Source organism: Alternaria ventricosa (genome assembly GCF_023758065.1).
Source record: "Alternaria ventricosa strain BMP 2768 chromosome Unknown scaffold_9, whole genome shotgun sequence".
NCBI classification, from domain to species: Eukaryota; Fungi; Ascomycota; class Dothideomycetes; order Pleosporales; family Pleosporaceae; genus Alternaria; species Alternaria ventricosa.
Genome location: NW_026055689.1, coordinates 400615 through 416567, shown reverse-complemented (window position 1 = coordinate 416567; position 15953 = coordinate 400615). Strand labels below are relative to the sequence as shown.

The 15953-nt window shown below is 53.4% G+C and overlaps 3 protein-coding genes across 3 annotated transcripts; 1 reads left to right on the top strand and 2 right to left on the bottom strand.

Moving 5' to 3' along the window:
• Positions 1-600: 600 nt before the first annotated feature.
• Positions 601-1533, bottom strand: J4E93_005802 (uncharacterized protein; the record flags this gene model as incomplete). The annotated part of the gene is made up of 2 exons (XM_049343721.1): positions 601-1254; positions 1309-1533. 2 exons carry the CDS (start codon positions 1531-1533, stop codon positions 601-603), a joined length of 879 nt encoding a protein of 292 aa, XP_049198954.1.
• Positions 1534-6924: 5391 nt separating this feature from the next.
• J4E93_005801 (uncharacterized protein) lies at positions 6925-8161 on the bottom strand (the record flags this gene model as incomplete). The annotated part of the gene is made up of 2 exons (XM_049343720.1): positions 6925-7854; positions 7904-8161. 2 exons carry the CDS (start codon positions 8159-8161, stop codon positions 6925-6927), a joined length of 1188 nt encoding a protein of 395 aa, XP_049198953.1.
• Positions 8162-11581: 3420 nt separating this feature from the next.
• On the top strand, positions 11582-14167 carry J4E93_005800 (uncharacterized protein; the record flags this gene model as incomplete). The annotated part of the gene is made up of 1 exon (XM_049343719.1): positions 11582-14167. The coding sequence occupies one exon, from the start codon at positions 11582-11584 to the stop codon at positions 14165-14167; it is 2586 nt and encodes an 861-aa protein (XP_049198952.1).
• Between the last annotated feature and the right edge of the window lie 1786 nt (positions 14168-15953).

Genomic DNA, 15953 nt, shown 5'->3' with positions numbered 1-15953 from the left:
AGGAATCACAACTTGTCGTTGCTCATCGTGTTGAGTGGGGTCAGTTGGTGGGGAACTGTCGGCAAGCATTTCCTGGCCGGCGCGCAATGCACAAGGTTCGTGAGAACCCGAACTAGTGGTCTATCCAATACTCTCGGCGGCTACATGTCGATCATGCGTGTTGTCCAAATTCACCGCTGGTTTGCGGGGACGTGAAAAGCTTGTTTGCATTTGTGAATGTTGGGACGGTGGATAATGTTGTGTAATGATACGTCCGGATGGTTCGCGTATCGCTGGCTGTACTTGACAATTCGTCAATGACATGTGACGGAGATCTAGTACCAACATCACCAAGAGTACGGTAGTGTTTTAGATCATATATATTTCTTTGATATTGACATTAGGTATTAAGTTTCGTTTCGTATCCACTTCATCATACAATCTCTTCTGATCTCATCTCAATTCAAGTATTCAACTCCCTCCTCTCCATGTGTGGTATAATGCGTAAACGTCGTAATAGAGTACAGGTGTAAGGAAAAGTGGTCATGCTCATAAGCATTGACCTTACTCAATTTAGAGCATCGCCAATCTCATCTTCTCATGAAGATGGGGTGTAATGGCTTAGTAGTTGGTGGCTGAGCCGTAGGTAGCGGTGTTACCGTTGTTGGCGTAATTGGCAGTAGGAGCGACGTGAGGAGCAGTGTGGTATCCACCGGTCACAGGCTTGTCGGTCGCGAAACCAGTGTGGGGAGCAGCGACGGTGGAGCCGGTGTAAGCGGTGTCGTGGCTGGGGCGGTAGTCGTGGGTGCCAGCAGGTACAGCGAGGCCACCAGCGGTAGTAGCAGGGACGGTACCGACTTCAGGGTCGCGGTGTCCAGTGGTGCGGTTAGCCTTGCGGCGCTGCCAGAACTTCATGCCGGAGCCCTTGGTGTAGCCGTTGCTGGGGCCGGGACCGAACGCCTTCTCCTTCTTGTGGTGCTTCATGAGGAAGACCTGGACGAGGGCGCTGAGCAGGAAGAGGAAGGCGCCGATGATGGCGACGGCGAAGCAGGCGGTGTTGAGCTTGCAGATCGTGCCGAGCGAGGCGGAGTAGGTGATCTGGTCGCCGCGGCCGTTGGAACCGAAGCCTTCCTTGGAGTTGGCGGGTCCGTCACCGAGGGGTGTCTGCACGCGGCCGGAGCACTTGGATGCGCCGTCGCGGGTCAGGACGGCGACGGCGATCATGGCACCGCAGCAGAGGATGTCGAGGAGTATGCCGAGGAAAGCAAAGATTTTCTGGACATGGCATTAGTGTGTGTTGGTATTTATATCGCCAAGGGATTGTCTTACCTTTCCGCCAAGGAAGCAGGTCAACAGGACTGCGAAGATGGTGTACAGCACAGTCGCACCAGCGAGGCCGGTAACGGCCTGTTGCCAGACGGGGATGTTGACATCGCGGTCCGCCTCTACAGACAGGAAGTAACTGTAGATACCGAGGATGATCGCGGCACAGCAGAACTCAAGCGCATACAGCGCTGTAGAGCCCAGCTTCAAAGCAGCACCGCCGAAACCCATTGTCGCAATTAAGACTCGAGGTAGATGAGAGAGGTGCTAGGATCGGAGAGGTGATGAGAAGGGCGATGCTCAAGGTGTGTGTATTTGTTGTGATGTTAGATTGTGAATACTCGCCAGCCACAGGGGGAGCGAAAAGGATTTATGTGTCTCTGGTTGTTTCGATACTGCCCCGGGCGATGACGCAGCCTTGCAACTCGCTTTCCATCATCCAGCATTGGCGCCGTCGTCCCTGCCTTGTTCCGTCAAAGTTCGCTGTCGATCCCGCCCCGTGCGTCAGCCACGCTACCCACTAGCCCGCTTTTTGAACCCTGCTTTTACTCTGCCATCGACCACACGTCATTTTTTTCACCGACCTATCTCATCAAACTTGTGCCCTGAATCGACCAAACAGCGTCCTGGACTGCGCCCCGACCGAGGGTTTCGCCGACAAAGGAAACTCAAATTCGGAGCTTGTGATGGTGCTGCCACAAGCAAGATGATCTCAAGCGCAAACTTGGCAGATGAGGTGTTGGTGGTTTTCCAGGGTTCTTTGGATGAAGTCGTCGACGTGGCTGCGACTGGATACGAGGCAAGCCACAGTCTGACAGGCACAATGCACATAGGCGGGTAACTCCCTGCACACGTTCCAGGCCCTCATCGAAGTCATGTCCATTTCAAGTTTCGATATTCCAATGTTTCAACCGTCACATGAAAGAAACACAAATGTGTTCCGTCGTTCCATCGCCCACACGCCCAGCGTTCCCGCATCACGCACGCTTCTCTTTTCTTTTTCTTTCGCGTTCGCATAAGCCGTCGTGGTTCGTTGATCTCGGATCCGTCTGATCCGGTAGTGGTACGCAGCGCCGTTATGTGTCTAATGCTCGCGGTGCTGTGTAACCAAACTAGCAAAACCTGAACTCAGCCTGATCGTGATCGTTTTAGCTGCGGCAGTTGCTTTTCCCCTATCTGCTATGATGCGGAGGACCCTCCGCAGCCGCACGCTACCTTCCCCACGAAATTACCTTAGCCGGCGATCAGACATTGGTGGCAGTGCGTGACGTCGTGGCTGCTACCGATGATCGTCGGCGGCGCCGTGGCTGTGATGACGATCGAGCGCTGTCACTCGAAGTGATCAGAACGAGTTGGACTAGATGGAGTGGTTTGCAAGAGTCGTAATGGTATGCAATGAAATTTGTGCTTGGAAATATTATGAACGTCCCCGTTATCGATACTAGGCTTAATATTTCACATGCGTTCAAGCACGCATGGGCCAGAACATGTCCCTGCTTCATACTAAGTTTCTCTGCTAACTACACGTCGCCGGTCTCAAATGACAAGATCAGTCTGAGAACGGAGAGCACCTTGGAACGTATTTTCTTATACTCCGAAAGCATACCCGTCCCTTGCTCGCCTCAGCAGCGCCGTGCATCTTCAACATAACTTCCTTGTCTTTCGCTGGCCTCACACAAGATTTGCGGCCCTTCATAAAGAGACAGTGTTAAGAGTGGCCGGGTGCTGTGGCAATGCGCAGGAGTCTTTAAGAACAGGTTCTAGAGACGTAATGGCTCGTTCTCTTGATACTGGTCTACTTACAAGGTGGGGAATCGGGTGAAGACAAGTCAAGCATAGAAAGCGCTGAGATAATCTTCGTGGCCGACATCAAACCATCTGGGACGAATAACGGCGCGTCGGAAGAAACAGGATCTTACTAATTCATGTTGTATTATCCTGAAGATGGTTTCCCTCACATTCCATGTTGGTTCTCTAAAGTCGACGATTGTACTTATCTTCTTTATCCTCTTGTTCTCTCACATTTTGCTGCACACACACACACACACACACTCACTCACACTATCAAATTCCGATAGTTGGTCGAAGACAGCGTATATCTGGGAGGCAGTTGGAATCTGCGTCGCAGTTTGTTGCACACCGACCATGCTCAATCTCACATCTGGACTTGGATTTGTTACCAGCCAGTGGAGCTCAGTATCACAAAACGAGCATGGGAATAAAGCCATTCCTCCTTGTCGATACATACGGCTTATATAGTTAACAAGTACCTCGGATGGCGTATGGTATTGGTTGCAGGAGGCATGTGTGGCTCGTTATTAAGGTGTCATGGCCGTACCATGGGATAAAGTGGATGGTAACCACGGTATAGTTCTGCCATCACAACCACACGGTAACAGTGTGAGTCAGAGACGAGTATATATTCTGTTGGTCATAAAACTGTTCAAATTATCTTCAATCATCCCTCACGCTGTGCACTTTAACCCACTCGCTTACGACAACACGTACGAGCAACCTGCGCCGTAACCTCTTTTCACAACCCTCTTACCCTCTTCCAAGACAACCACGGCCCATCATACAAGCGCTTGCGCAGTGCCAGCAGCCACGATGTCATCTTCCCAAGACATACCCATCGAAACCCTCACTTACACTCTCCCGCACAAAAAGCCCCATCTCATCCTCGACGGCCTCATAGACCGCATGTCACCAATCTCCTTCCTCATAGACCCACCACCCGAAACCCGTGTCTGCGGGTCTCTCGAAATCTTCCCCACAGAAATCCTCCTCAAAATCATCGAAGATATTACCATCAGAGACACGATGCGTTTCCGACGCTGCTGCCGCTTTGCCATGCACCTCGTCGACACCGAGTCGCCTCTGCGGTACGCGTTGAAGTGGGCGCCAAACACCGTGAAAGGAATGATAGCGATACGGAATACAGTGTACATTACACCGAGGATGTTGTTACGCACACTCCGACATCGAGGCTGCTCGTTCAAAAGGAGTGGGGGCAAGTGTTGTGGAAGGTCAGCAGAAATAGTCTACCTACCTACATGCACGCGCCTCTGCCTTTCCTGTCTAGAGACCGGCCACCGGCGGCCCGCGAGTAAAGAGGCGGTAGTGCGTGCCCGCCACCTTGAAAACACGGGCCATGAGGATCTGAGCCCTTTGCCCCATTTCCGGGTTCTACCTGTCACGTTGACGAATGGGTTGAACAGGTTCTGGATCAAGGCAGAGGAGAACATGTACGATTGGGAATATGTCGATGAGGTGTATTTGCATCAGGCACAAAACCCACGCGACACTGGTGGTGTTCGATACACAGACTATTGGTTCAAGCGTTGCATCTTTATGGGTGAATTGAAGGCGCAGTTTAAGACTGGCTATCGCCGTACGATTGTGGATGTTGTACCGAAGAGGACGGTCATGGGTATGTGCTCTGTTTGGGCTCCGGTGATTGACACGGTGCCGTTGGCGGCGGAGGAGAAGTTGTACTGCTTGTGTTGCTTGGGAACTACGATAAAGCGGGAAGTTTTCACTAGAGAGTCGTTCTTAGTTCATCTTAGGGATGTGTGCCGTGTCAGGCCGATTAGGGATGTGTGTCGTGTCAAGCCGAAAGCGGTTTGGAATCGGGTCGATCTTCCTGAGCTGGTTCTTGCAAGCGATTGATCGTAAGACGCTTTGTTATGGGAGGTGCACTGATAGTTTGATAACCTGGCATTTAAGCCATATGCTTGGATCCTATCGTTTGCCAGTTGCTTGGACTGATTTATGTCTGATACAAGCTAGAATAACCATGAAGTTTAACACTTAGTAGTATCAGTAGTACCAATAATCATTCGTCTTCCACCGTCAAAACCCCAAGGCGCCTTCAACCTGTAGTTGTCTTCAATCATTTTGAGCCAGTACTTGATGTCATCACCATCTTCATACTTGAGGGTAACCTCATCGCAACCACGGTCTTCCCAATCAACATATGCCCACCCTTCATCAGTCAGTTCTGGATGATACTCATAATTCAGTTCCACGACACTTGGACGAAGTTGGTGGAACCTCCTCAGGTAAAGGCCTAAGTCGCCTAAGCCGAGTTGTCGTATGGTGACCTCTTCCAGATTTAGTTCTTTCCTAATAAAACGTACGATTCCGACAGGCCAGGTGACCTTACGGGTCCATACCTCCCCCAAGCACAGGATCTTCAAGGTATCTTTGATGGGGCGTAAACAGTCTTCGAGTTGAGTCTGTGTCGTTTTCAGATTAGAAAAGGATAGCCGACGCAGCGTGGGCAGATTCAAGGACTGATTGATGGATTCGAAGACTTTGTCGCAGTGACTTGCACCTCCAAATCCAATGTGTAGATCATCCAATTTTGCGGCGGCTCGGAGCAGGCTGCAAAGATTGCGAATATCTCCAGCATCATTATCTGTAACCATTCAGTATGGAGCGGCTGTATGAACCCCAGTCATGTACGTACCTTTGCCAGTACCGAGAACCATGTCTATATGAAGCATCCGAAGCTTTCCAAGTTGATTCGTTAATGTGATGATGTCTCCCAGGTGAGAGGGATCAGCTGCCATGATAGTGCTGTTGGCGCATATGGATAACTCCTCGAGAGACCGGATAGTAGGAATTGCCGTCGCCAGTAGCGTTCTCAATGTTGTAGCCCAGTAAGTCCACAATAGCTCGAGTTGCTTCCGTTCATCGACCCTGAAATTGTAGCCAGTCTCCCTGATGTGAAACCCAACAAGATTCGGTAGCTTAGACAAAGCAGAAGCGAGAATTTCTGCACAATCACCATTCTTTAGCCAGGTGCTGATGTTCTCGTCCAATAGTGAATTTGGGTCCTTCTGTATGCATACGTCCCGGAATGGATGGACGGTACCACATTGGATAGTCACAGACTCGATATGGTGGGCTAGTGGTCCCCTTGAGATGCGCAGCAATTGGTTGAGTCCTGTCTCGCTGAACGGTAGTTTGATTCGCTTGTAGTGGGTATTACCAAAATACCGCACGATCTTGCCATCGAGCTGTTTGCATGTAAGACGAAGCGCTTCGCATAGCTTGCGACTGCTGGAGCGAGTCTCCGCACAGCATACGATATTGAGAAGGAGCTCTATTGGTAGGCTGGGAAGGTTGGCCGCCATGACTACTGCTACCATTCAGTTAATACGAGGAGTAGAGGAAGGTGCGACATCTACATGAGCTCAGGACTGTACGCACCAACGAGAGATGTCAGAGGTAGTGTAGCCTCAAAAGGTATCGAGCGTACGATAGTGCTGGCGAGTAAGCGTGGTTATATTGAAGTTGTCAAGCAGGATCTATGAGCGACGGGTGAGGTGGGCAAGTGTGGGCGCGGATAAATAGCCTTGGGGAGTTGCCTCGTTACTAGCGCGGTGCAAGTGAGGAAGGTGCGTTTGATGACCACAAGATTTCTCGCAACGATTCGCACTAGAGTCAGGAAAATAGGCCCCAGTCTTCTGTACCTGTGAATTGGAAGTCTCTGGCGCTTCGAACAAGCCCACTCGGAATGACTGTGTAGGCTCACTATCATGAATCTCCACCCAGATGATCAAGCATCCTCAATCAAGAGTCCGACTTGAACACAAACCCCCCATTCCAACCCCTTTACGCCCTCGCTTTTCTCAACCTCGACAACGTCGCCTTGCCCGCCCTACTATCATTGCCCCGACCCAATTCCTTACTTATCCACTCTCCCACCTCTGCCAGCCCCTCGAGATCAACGCCAGTCTTCGCACCCAAACTGTGGAAGCAATGCACCAAGTCCTCCGTCGCAACATTCCCCGTCGCACCAGGACTGAATGGACAACCACCCAGCCCACCCACCGCCGCATCAAACGTACGAATACCGTGTTCGAGAGCAACGACGGAGTTGACGAGCGCCTGACCATATGTGTCGTGGAAATGGAGTGCTAGGTCATCCTTGTTCACACCAGCGGCGTTCAACGTCTTGAGCAGCTCGAGGGTTTTCGGTGCGGTGCCCATGCCCGTGGTATCTGCGACTGATATCTCGTCCGCGCCCATTTCCAGCAAGCTCACTGCTAGCTCTGCGACCTTGTGTGGATCTACATCTGGGCCTTCGTAGGGACAGCCGAGGGCGACGGAAATGTAGGCGCGCACTTTGAGGTCCATTTCCTTTGCTTTTGACATGATGGGCTCGAAGCGTTGTAGCGACTCGGCGATGGAGCAGTTTGTGTTCTTTTGTGTGAAGGACTCGGTTGCAGCAGTGAAGATGGAGAGTTCGTGGATGGGGGCTTGGGCGTCGCGGCTCGCGTTCATGGCTTCAGCGCCGGAGGAGGCGGAGGGCATGGCGTTGGGGTCTGAGGAGGAGGTATTTAGGGCTGGTCCGTTGTCGGTGCCGGGGGATGGTGGAGGTGTTGGGTATGCGTCCTGGCCTGGCTGCGACTTGGACTGCCACATGGAGAGGAAGTTGTCGAAGCCCTTGACGTTCGGGAGAAGCCATTGGTACGTGATGGGATGCGGTGATTGGGGCGCTCGAGAGAGGACGTGTTCGAGGATCTCAGCCGAATTGGCCATCTGTCTTGGTGGTCAGCGCATGTTCTCAGCTTCAACAGCCGTGGCTCACCTGTGGTACCCATTTGGGCGAGACGAAAGAGCCTGCCTCAATGGTGGTCAGACCAGTCTTGGCCAGCCTCTCAATCAGCTCTATCTTGGTCGCCAGCGGTATCGTCTGCTTCTCATTCTGCAATCCATCGCGTGGCCCAACCTCGACAATGCGAACGTGGTCTGCGCGGCTAGAGGCGGCTGAAGCAAATGTTCGTCGCGGGCACGGGTAACGCGCAGCGAGACGCGCTGAACGGAGGCAGAAGAACTTGGACGTCATGGCGATAGTCTGCGTGTATGTAGTGTGCGACTCAGGGTTGCATTCAGAGGTAGGACATGACGTGCATAGCTGTCAGACGGTTTGTGGGGTTGATGTTTGCGGGGATCAGGTTATGCATGGACCGCTGAGCCGAGCTTGGAGCTCCAGCCTTGCCCAGGAGGAAGCTTCGACATTTCACCACGCGAGCATCGTGAACGTGGAGCATTGCATCTCATGCATCGTGAAGCGAGTTGTAGTACTTGGCAACCCGCATCGCATTCAACTCCTAGCAACATGGAGTTACTGTACGACATCTGCCTTGACTGAAATCTTGGCACGCTCTAACTGCATCCGCTGCACCACGAAGCTTCCAGATATCCGTCTCTGACATCAACATCTCTCAAAGAGCACGACTCTCGAGCAGGCGGGATACTCGGGAAGTTCTCCCTTCGCTCCCCACTTCCGATTGTGCACTTGGATTGCGCCATCGACGGCCACAGGTTCGTCTCCACGAGAGCTCCATGGCGTCGTGGGAAGTCGAAATTACCTGTGCAAGCTAAGGCGCTTCCAGCTAGTGAGCCGAAACTCTGTCAAGCGCTCTCCACCACAGCCAATAGTCAATTCACGTGCTAGACATGTATCTAGCGGATCTGCACGCAGTATTGTGTCGAACCGCAACCATCAGACCGCTCTTCTGCGTCGCTTGAAAGCGCAGTGTCCGCGTGTGCAAGAGCCGGATGCGTTCAGACGATATCGACGCTAATACCCAAGACCCAGCGGGTCCTATCGACGGTGCTGGATGCTAGCGCAGGGTTCAAGTGGAGACATAAATAGAGGTCCGAGGAGCCCTAGTCGCTCTTCCAACCGCAGCCGCCGGTTGTTCAAGATCCAGCGCTTGCGGGCGCCTTCGTTTCTGTCGTTCCCTACCAAGTGCCGGCGAAATGACGATCTTCAAGATGTAAACACGGAAGCATTTCTCCATACAGACTGCCTCGGCCTGGCCAGAGTCTTTGAAACGTCTGCTGTCGGGCCGGGCATCGTAGATTTGAGGGTCCCGGAAGCGAGCCCTGGAGATCTTGTACAACTCTACCTGGCGCCGGAAGAATTGCTAGGGCGGAGATGAGGATTTTAAAGAGTAGCCATGGCCCGCTCGCTTCGAGACATGTCCCACAGCATGGCGTAGCTGCTCTACTCGTACGTGTCGGACAAACTCCGACCCTCAGGCATTGAACGTTTGATGCATCATAATGGGATGATTGTCGGACATTGCCCGGAGCTTGACAATGAATATGAGAAGCCGCAACTGTCCTATCATTTTGTCTAGCCTGGCAGAAGCTAGGCCTTCTGCCGGCATCCGTGAGGCTCTCCGTTCTGTTCGGTGCGATAGCAAGGCCTGGAATCAGGAGACCATACGCGGGTCTTCTGCGGACAAGGAGGGCAGACTGGCAACACTACTGACACGACGAATTCGTGAGAGACGTACCAAGTGGGCAAACGAGGTCTGGCTCGTATCCCCATACTACCCCGCGTGTGCACATTTGCGCAGGCGCATGGACGGTGAACTGCTTCCCCAGGTACGGACGGCTAGCGACCTGTCTGAGAATGAAACCTTGTCTAGCAACACAAAAGCCATCTGCTGACGGGAGGTTGAAGCTGCTTGTTACCTGAGACAAATCGTTGAGTGGTGGAGCGCAGCCAGCATACCAAAGTAGCGCATGTCTCCGATGCATGTCTGACTTGGCGCTCACGTGCACAATGGTATGATGAGGCTAGCGTGTGTGAATCGGTGAAGACGCCATTCGACGACGGATTGCACGCACACGAATAAGGTGGTGGACGGCTGGAGGACTAGGCGCGCTGGGTTAGCAGCCTGGAGTTCGGCACCTGTGCGGCGGCCGCAGCCACGGCATCATGGACTGCCTAGTCCGGACGGTTGAGGCTGTTGGGAGACGTGATGCGATGAGAGAGGGCGGAGGGCGAGCTCATGAGCTCATGAGGTGTTTGGGGAGTGCGACGGACTGGGTGCAGGAGCAGTCGCCGTGGGGGTGGCAGTCGGATGGCCATGGTCATATCGCGCGCTCATCAGGCCCGCATGGCTGTTATCACAGCGGGTCCCACAAGAACGGTTCTGCCAAGAGGCATGCGGAGCAGGCGACAGCAGCAACGACAGCTGCGCAGTGCTGGCAGTCGTCCGGTACAGCCAGGCACCCCGGCCATTGCGTGCAGCTTTGCATCATTCACGCCTGGGCCCGCCGTGTCCTCAGTCCTCGATGTCATCGCAATATCCGCGCCGTCAGACGTGCCCTTCGCGTGCAGAGGTGCGCAAATTGCATCACGCAGCCTTTCGCGCAGCCCTCGCGCATCCCAATCCTTACTGTATTATGCCTTGCGGCAGATCAGTGTCGGCTGCGGGGTTGGCCTGTCGTCTGTCGTCCTCTCGTCCTGTCTAATGAGCGACCGTTTCTTTAACCTTACGTACTCGTCCAGGGCTGGCCTTGGCAGAGGCTTCACAGCGGGCGGCTTGTCGCTGCCTGCTCCCACTGGCAAACCTCAGCGCGGCCATGCCAGGCTGTCCTGGCGCCCTTCTACACAGCTTCGATGCGTCTTCGCGACGGCACCTTGATCGCCTCGGTCGGCTCCGTGACCATTTGCGAATGGTCATTCGCCCGAGCGCTCACGTTGCCCATGCTGGCCCTGACGCTATCAGCAGCAGCCAGCACTGGCGGCCTGCAGCTGTGCAGCACCTCGCGAGCCGAAGACGCCCTGGACGCCTTCACCCCGGAGCCCTCGACACAAGCTCTCTCAGTGGCTGTGGCCTCGTAGCTGCTCCGAACTTAGCGGCCGGTAGCAGATCGTGTGCGCTGCAGCCTCTCATTCGTGGAGTCTTGGTGGCGTCCAGCCCTCTCCGTCCTGCAGCAGGCCTCTGTCGCCATCCACCCTGCTCTGCTGCCGGGGTGCCACCATTTTTCCACGATGTAACCCGACGCTACCTCGCCCTGCCCTGCAATTCGCCGTCACCGTGTGGGGTGTGGTAGGGGTTGCCACAGCCAAAGCCTCGCTGCCGCTGCAAGAACATGCGGGCACCTGGCCTACTCGCTGCGGGCCACATCCTTCATGCACATCTCTCAAGATGACCACCTCTTCTCTTAATATCCTAGCGTCGAGTATGCCGCGGCATTTTGCATCCTTCATCTTGGCAGAACCAGAGCCCTGCAAGCTAGGGCCCTGACCTTATCTGACGGGGACCAAGCTTCCTTTACCCAGACCCGTCGAGCCAAAATAATACTTACCCACCGTGACGCGCTTCTTCTATGCTCCATTGAGTATTACCCCTCGTCTTCTTGTCTATTCTGTTCATACACCTACTATACACGATCCACATCCTGCAGATGCAACGTTGTAGAGTACTGCAATAGCACTTCCTCTTTTATTACACCCATCATGGCCGTCTCTCCCAACACCACTCAGCCTGCTGAGGTCCAGAAAGTCGACAACACCGCCACCAACACCAACACCGCCGCTGCTGCCCCTAGGAAACGAAGAAGAAGAGCTCCCGCCACTGGAGCCACGGATGACTGCTTTGCTTGCAAGAAACGTCAAGTCAAGTGTGATCGACGCCGCCCATACTGTGGGCCGTGCGTCGACATTGGGAAAGAATGCTCCGGATACCGTACCACTCTAACTTGGGGTGTGGGAGTAGCCAGCCGTGGAAAGCTTCGAGGCATGTCTTTGCCTATTGCAAAGTCGCCTCCTTCAACTGCCACACAGGAGCCAAAGGCCCAACGGATGAACTCGATAGCTTCCACCAGCACTACCTCCACCACCAGTGACCACCAACATCAGCACAACTTCAACAACCGTGCCAGTATCGACTTTGGTGCACATTCACCAAGGAGTCCTACAAGTCCCATGTTCTCTGCGCCCCAGGAATACCAGTACTTCAGTCCGACCAGCCCAATACCAATACCCACTCCGTCTACTCCTATGGGCTATCCTATGCAACATCATGGGGAGCACTTCGAATTCCTACATCCCCAAGCCTCCAAGTTCAGACACCACCAGCCTCATAGGGGTCCTCTCCAAAGACTGCAAACCACTCTCCATGTGCCTTTCGAGGATAACGGCATGTCGGCATCTTCGGCATCTCTGGGTACATACAGCGATAGCGACTTCCCTTCACCGAGCGAGTTCCCAAACACACCCGTCGACGAGTTTCCGTTTGCGGACCCGTCGATACCACGCTATCAGCCATTTGACCAGGCGCCAATGGGCTCTTTGGACCACTACTTCATCCATGAGGCGCCTCGCTCATTACCCACTGGTGACGACATGAGCTCCAGCGTAAGCTCAGATCAGAGTATACATGACTATCCCGAAGTGAGCGCAGCTTCGCAACCAATGGGTCCTGTTGTGTTTCAGGATGTTTTTGTTGAGGGGGAGATGAGCTCGAGTTTCAACGGATTCCAGCCCGGTTTCTCCTTTCTCCCGTCGGAGGGTATGTCTTCCTATGGCTCTGGCCCCCTGTCTCAAGACGTACTGTCGCTCACCACTTCTATTCCTCAGAGCCTTACCATCGCTTCGCCCCTTTCCCCGCGGATGCTATCCCTTCTGGACTACTACGACAAATTTATATGCCCGGTGCTGGTGGCTTTTGATAGCCATACGAACCCTTACCGGATGCACATCATACATCTTGCCATGCGCAACGAGGAGTTGCAGAACGCCATCGGTGCTCTCGCTACCAACAACATGCGCATGCGCGGAGGTATTGAGGGAAGGCGGTTGAGTGTACTACATGACACACGCCTCATACCAGATCATGCCTACTCGCAAATGACGACACGAGAGCTGCGCGAGATGCATGGCGAGGCAACCGACGAAGAGAAGCACTACAAGGCCAACTCTATTGCCCTCCTCAACAAAAAGCTTGTCGACTACGATGGTTCGCAGGACGACTCCGTACTCGCCACGCTTCTGATTCTTTGTCTCTTCCATGTCTGCGATTCCGGCTTTACCAAGTTCAAGACTCAGCTTGCTGGCGTGCAGAAATTGCTTAGTCTTCGCGACAGGACAATTCGGTCCGAGTTTGTCGGGTGGATCGAGACTTTCTTCACTTGGTTCGACGTTATGACTGCTGCAGTCAATGACCGAGAAATAGAAGTGCGCGGCGATTCGCTCGACATGATGAACCTGAGTGCCAATTTGGGTGCAATGGAACACCATTCTGGCTGCGAAGGCAGGCTGTTTAAGCTCATTGCACGACTTGGACGACTGAACCTGCTTAGTCAGAACCGACCGGTACGCGATAACGATGACACGCCTACATCCTCTCCCCGACCCAAGAAAGTCAAAGACTTTTACTCTTTCAGCTTCGATAATATGGATGGCAATGGCTGGGGAACGCCGATTGCCGAGCACGTCGACCCCTTCACATCTGCACGCGATGATCCCCGCTCTGAGTTCTGGAGCGAGTGGAACGATCTGCGCATTCGGCTCCAAGAATGGGAGTTCCCGTCACCTGGCGACATGCACTCCACATCTTGTGAGGCAACGTCTTCCATGCTTGCCATGTCGCCAGAACAGGCTGCGCTTCTCCACATCAGCGAGAGTTTCCGCTATGCAGCGCTTCTTTACACCGAACGCCTAGCACAACCGACTCTCCCCGCCTCGACTCTAAATTTCCAGAATCTTGTATCACAGGGTCTTTACCACATATCCCAGATCGGCATCACCAGCTGTGTCAACAAATTCCTACTCTGGCCATTGTTCATTATCGGCACGGAGTGCGTTGATCCGGAACACCGCGCTGTGGTACGACAACGGTGTGTAGAGATCCAACGCGAGAGCGGGTTCTTCAACAACCTGAGCGGTCTAGAAGTGCTAGAGCGCGTATGGCGCGAAGACGACGAATGGTCAGACGGCGATGTGCATGTACCGAGGCAGAACGGACCTTTCAGCAACATGCAGCATCCGTTCCGATGGAGGAGAGCCATGGATCGCGTGGACGGGGAGTACATTGTGCTTTGATTACGACGCTTTTGCTGGACACAAGCTACACACAAACACACACATACATACGAGGTTGAGCACATACACACATACGGAGCTCATACCAACGAGGAAAAACGTGCATGAACAGGTTTTACGACATTTCATGGGATTCTGGCATGATTGGGTCGGTTGGGAAAAGCGACCCTGGGAAACAAGGTTTCGGTCGCGGCATCGTTTTGTGTATATTTTTGTAGCGACGTTTATGCGGCATACCCTGCAACGATATGAAGTTTTGTGAACAACAGCACGCAGTAAATGAAAATGAAAAGCGTTCATCTACTCGAACCCCCACGTCTACTCGCTCCTTGCTTCCATGGCTAACAATAGACACGTGATTCTTCCTACCAAGGCTTTCATCCAATTTTCCTATCTTTACAAGATTGCGCAACCTCAGCCAGATCGGGCTCTGCACAGACATCGTACTCTCGGTCTCACACATGCATCCCAACGCTTATCCCATGCAAGGCTGCACGAGCCGGACTTCTACCACTACAACGGATTACAAGTGCGGTTACACGGGAAAAAAGAAGTGAAGAAAAAATGATGTCCTCAGGCCATCATTCGGACGAGGCTCACCGGTTCGGCGCCGGTCAGCAAATCGTACAACTTGCTGACTTTGGACATGTCGGTCCTTTCAACCCTGCGTAGATTGCCGGGCGCCGTCCACATGCACAACAAGCATCTGACAGGAGAACGGGCGACGGAAAGCAAAATCAAACCACATGTCCCTAAAAAAAACGATCAACATCGTCATTGCACAAAGTTTGGTAGGGTGTACTACAACCGACCAGTCAAACGACAACAATAATGATTACTCAAAAGGATGTGCGCATCTCACATGCCTGCACCAGCTGATGCCTTGACCCGCAAGCTGCAACGGTGGTAACAACTGACACACTGACACCATACTTACAAGACAGCGCTACCTTGCGTAACAGGACATTTACGCAGGGTCAGGGTTCACAGGAGGGTTCAAGGTTTCACGGCGATGGCGAACGGCCGTGGCGCGCAAGAGGCGGTTATGGCGGATTAGAGTGCTGACGAACCGGACGGCAGACAGCGTTGGGTAGGGAAGTCGCAGTGGCAGTGCGGCGCGGGGCAAAAGGAATGGAGGTTTCGGAGATGCCGGTGCTGCAACGACATGCTGTTACTGGTGTTTCTTGGATGGAGAATAAAGAATGATGGCTTTTAGAGGCGGGACGACATGTAGCATGGCGATGCCGATGCGCTCGTGGTAATGGTACGTCCCTGCGCGTGGATGGTAGGCTCGCTCGTTCCGGCTCAGCTTGCCCTGTCTACTGTGCTGCGATGGACATCCGAACGGCGATCTGCAGTGATTTTCTGCCAGGTACAGCGTGGGATTATGGCTCAGCTCATGTACGTACATACACCATATTATTTCCTTTGTTCAAACCACATCATACCAGCAAGCAAGTCTATCCATGCGCCTTCAAGTCACACACGTCATCCCCGTGCATCGCAACACAGAAACGACGTCGGCGCATTGCTTCTCTCATTGCGGGGACCAGAGTATAGTCCAATTTCAGAGAGCCGCAGTTGCTATCCGAGAGGGGGTGGAGTACAACGACACGAAGCGGAGAGAAGGCCGTTGTTGGACGCCTCGAAACTGTATACTTTCGGACATGTAATTCATGCGCAGCCCGTAACGGGGCATTTCGATAATACGAATTCAACCGCTTTCCCATTACCCCACGCTTCTCACTACTACTGCCCCTCTCTCCGTACTAACGTTACCCCTCGA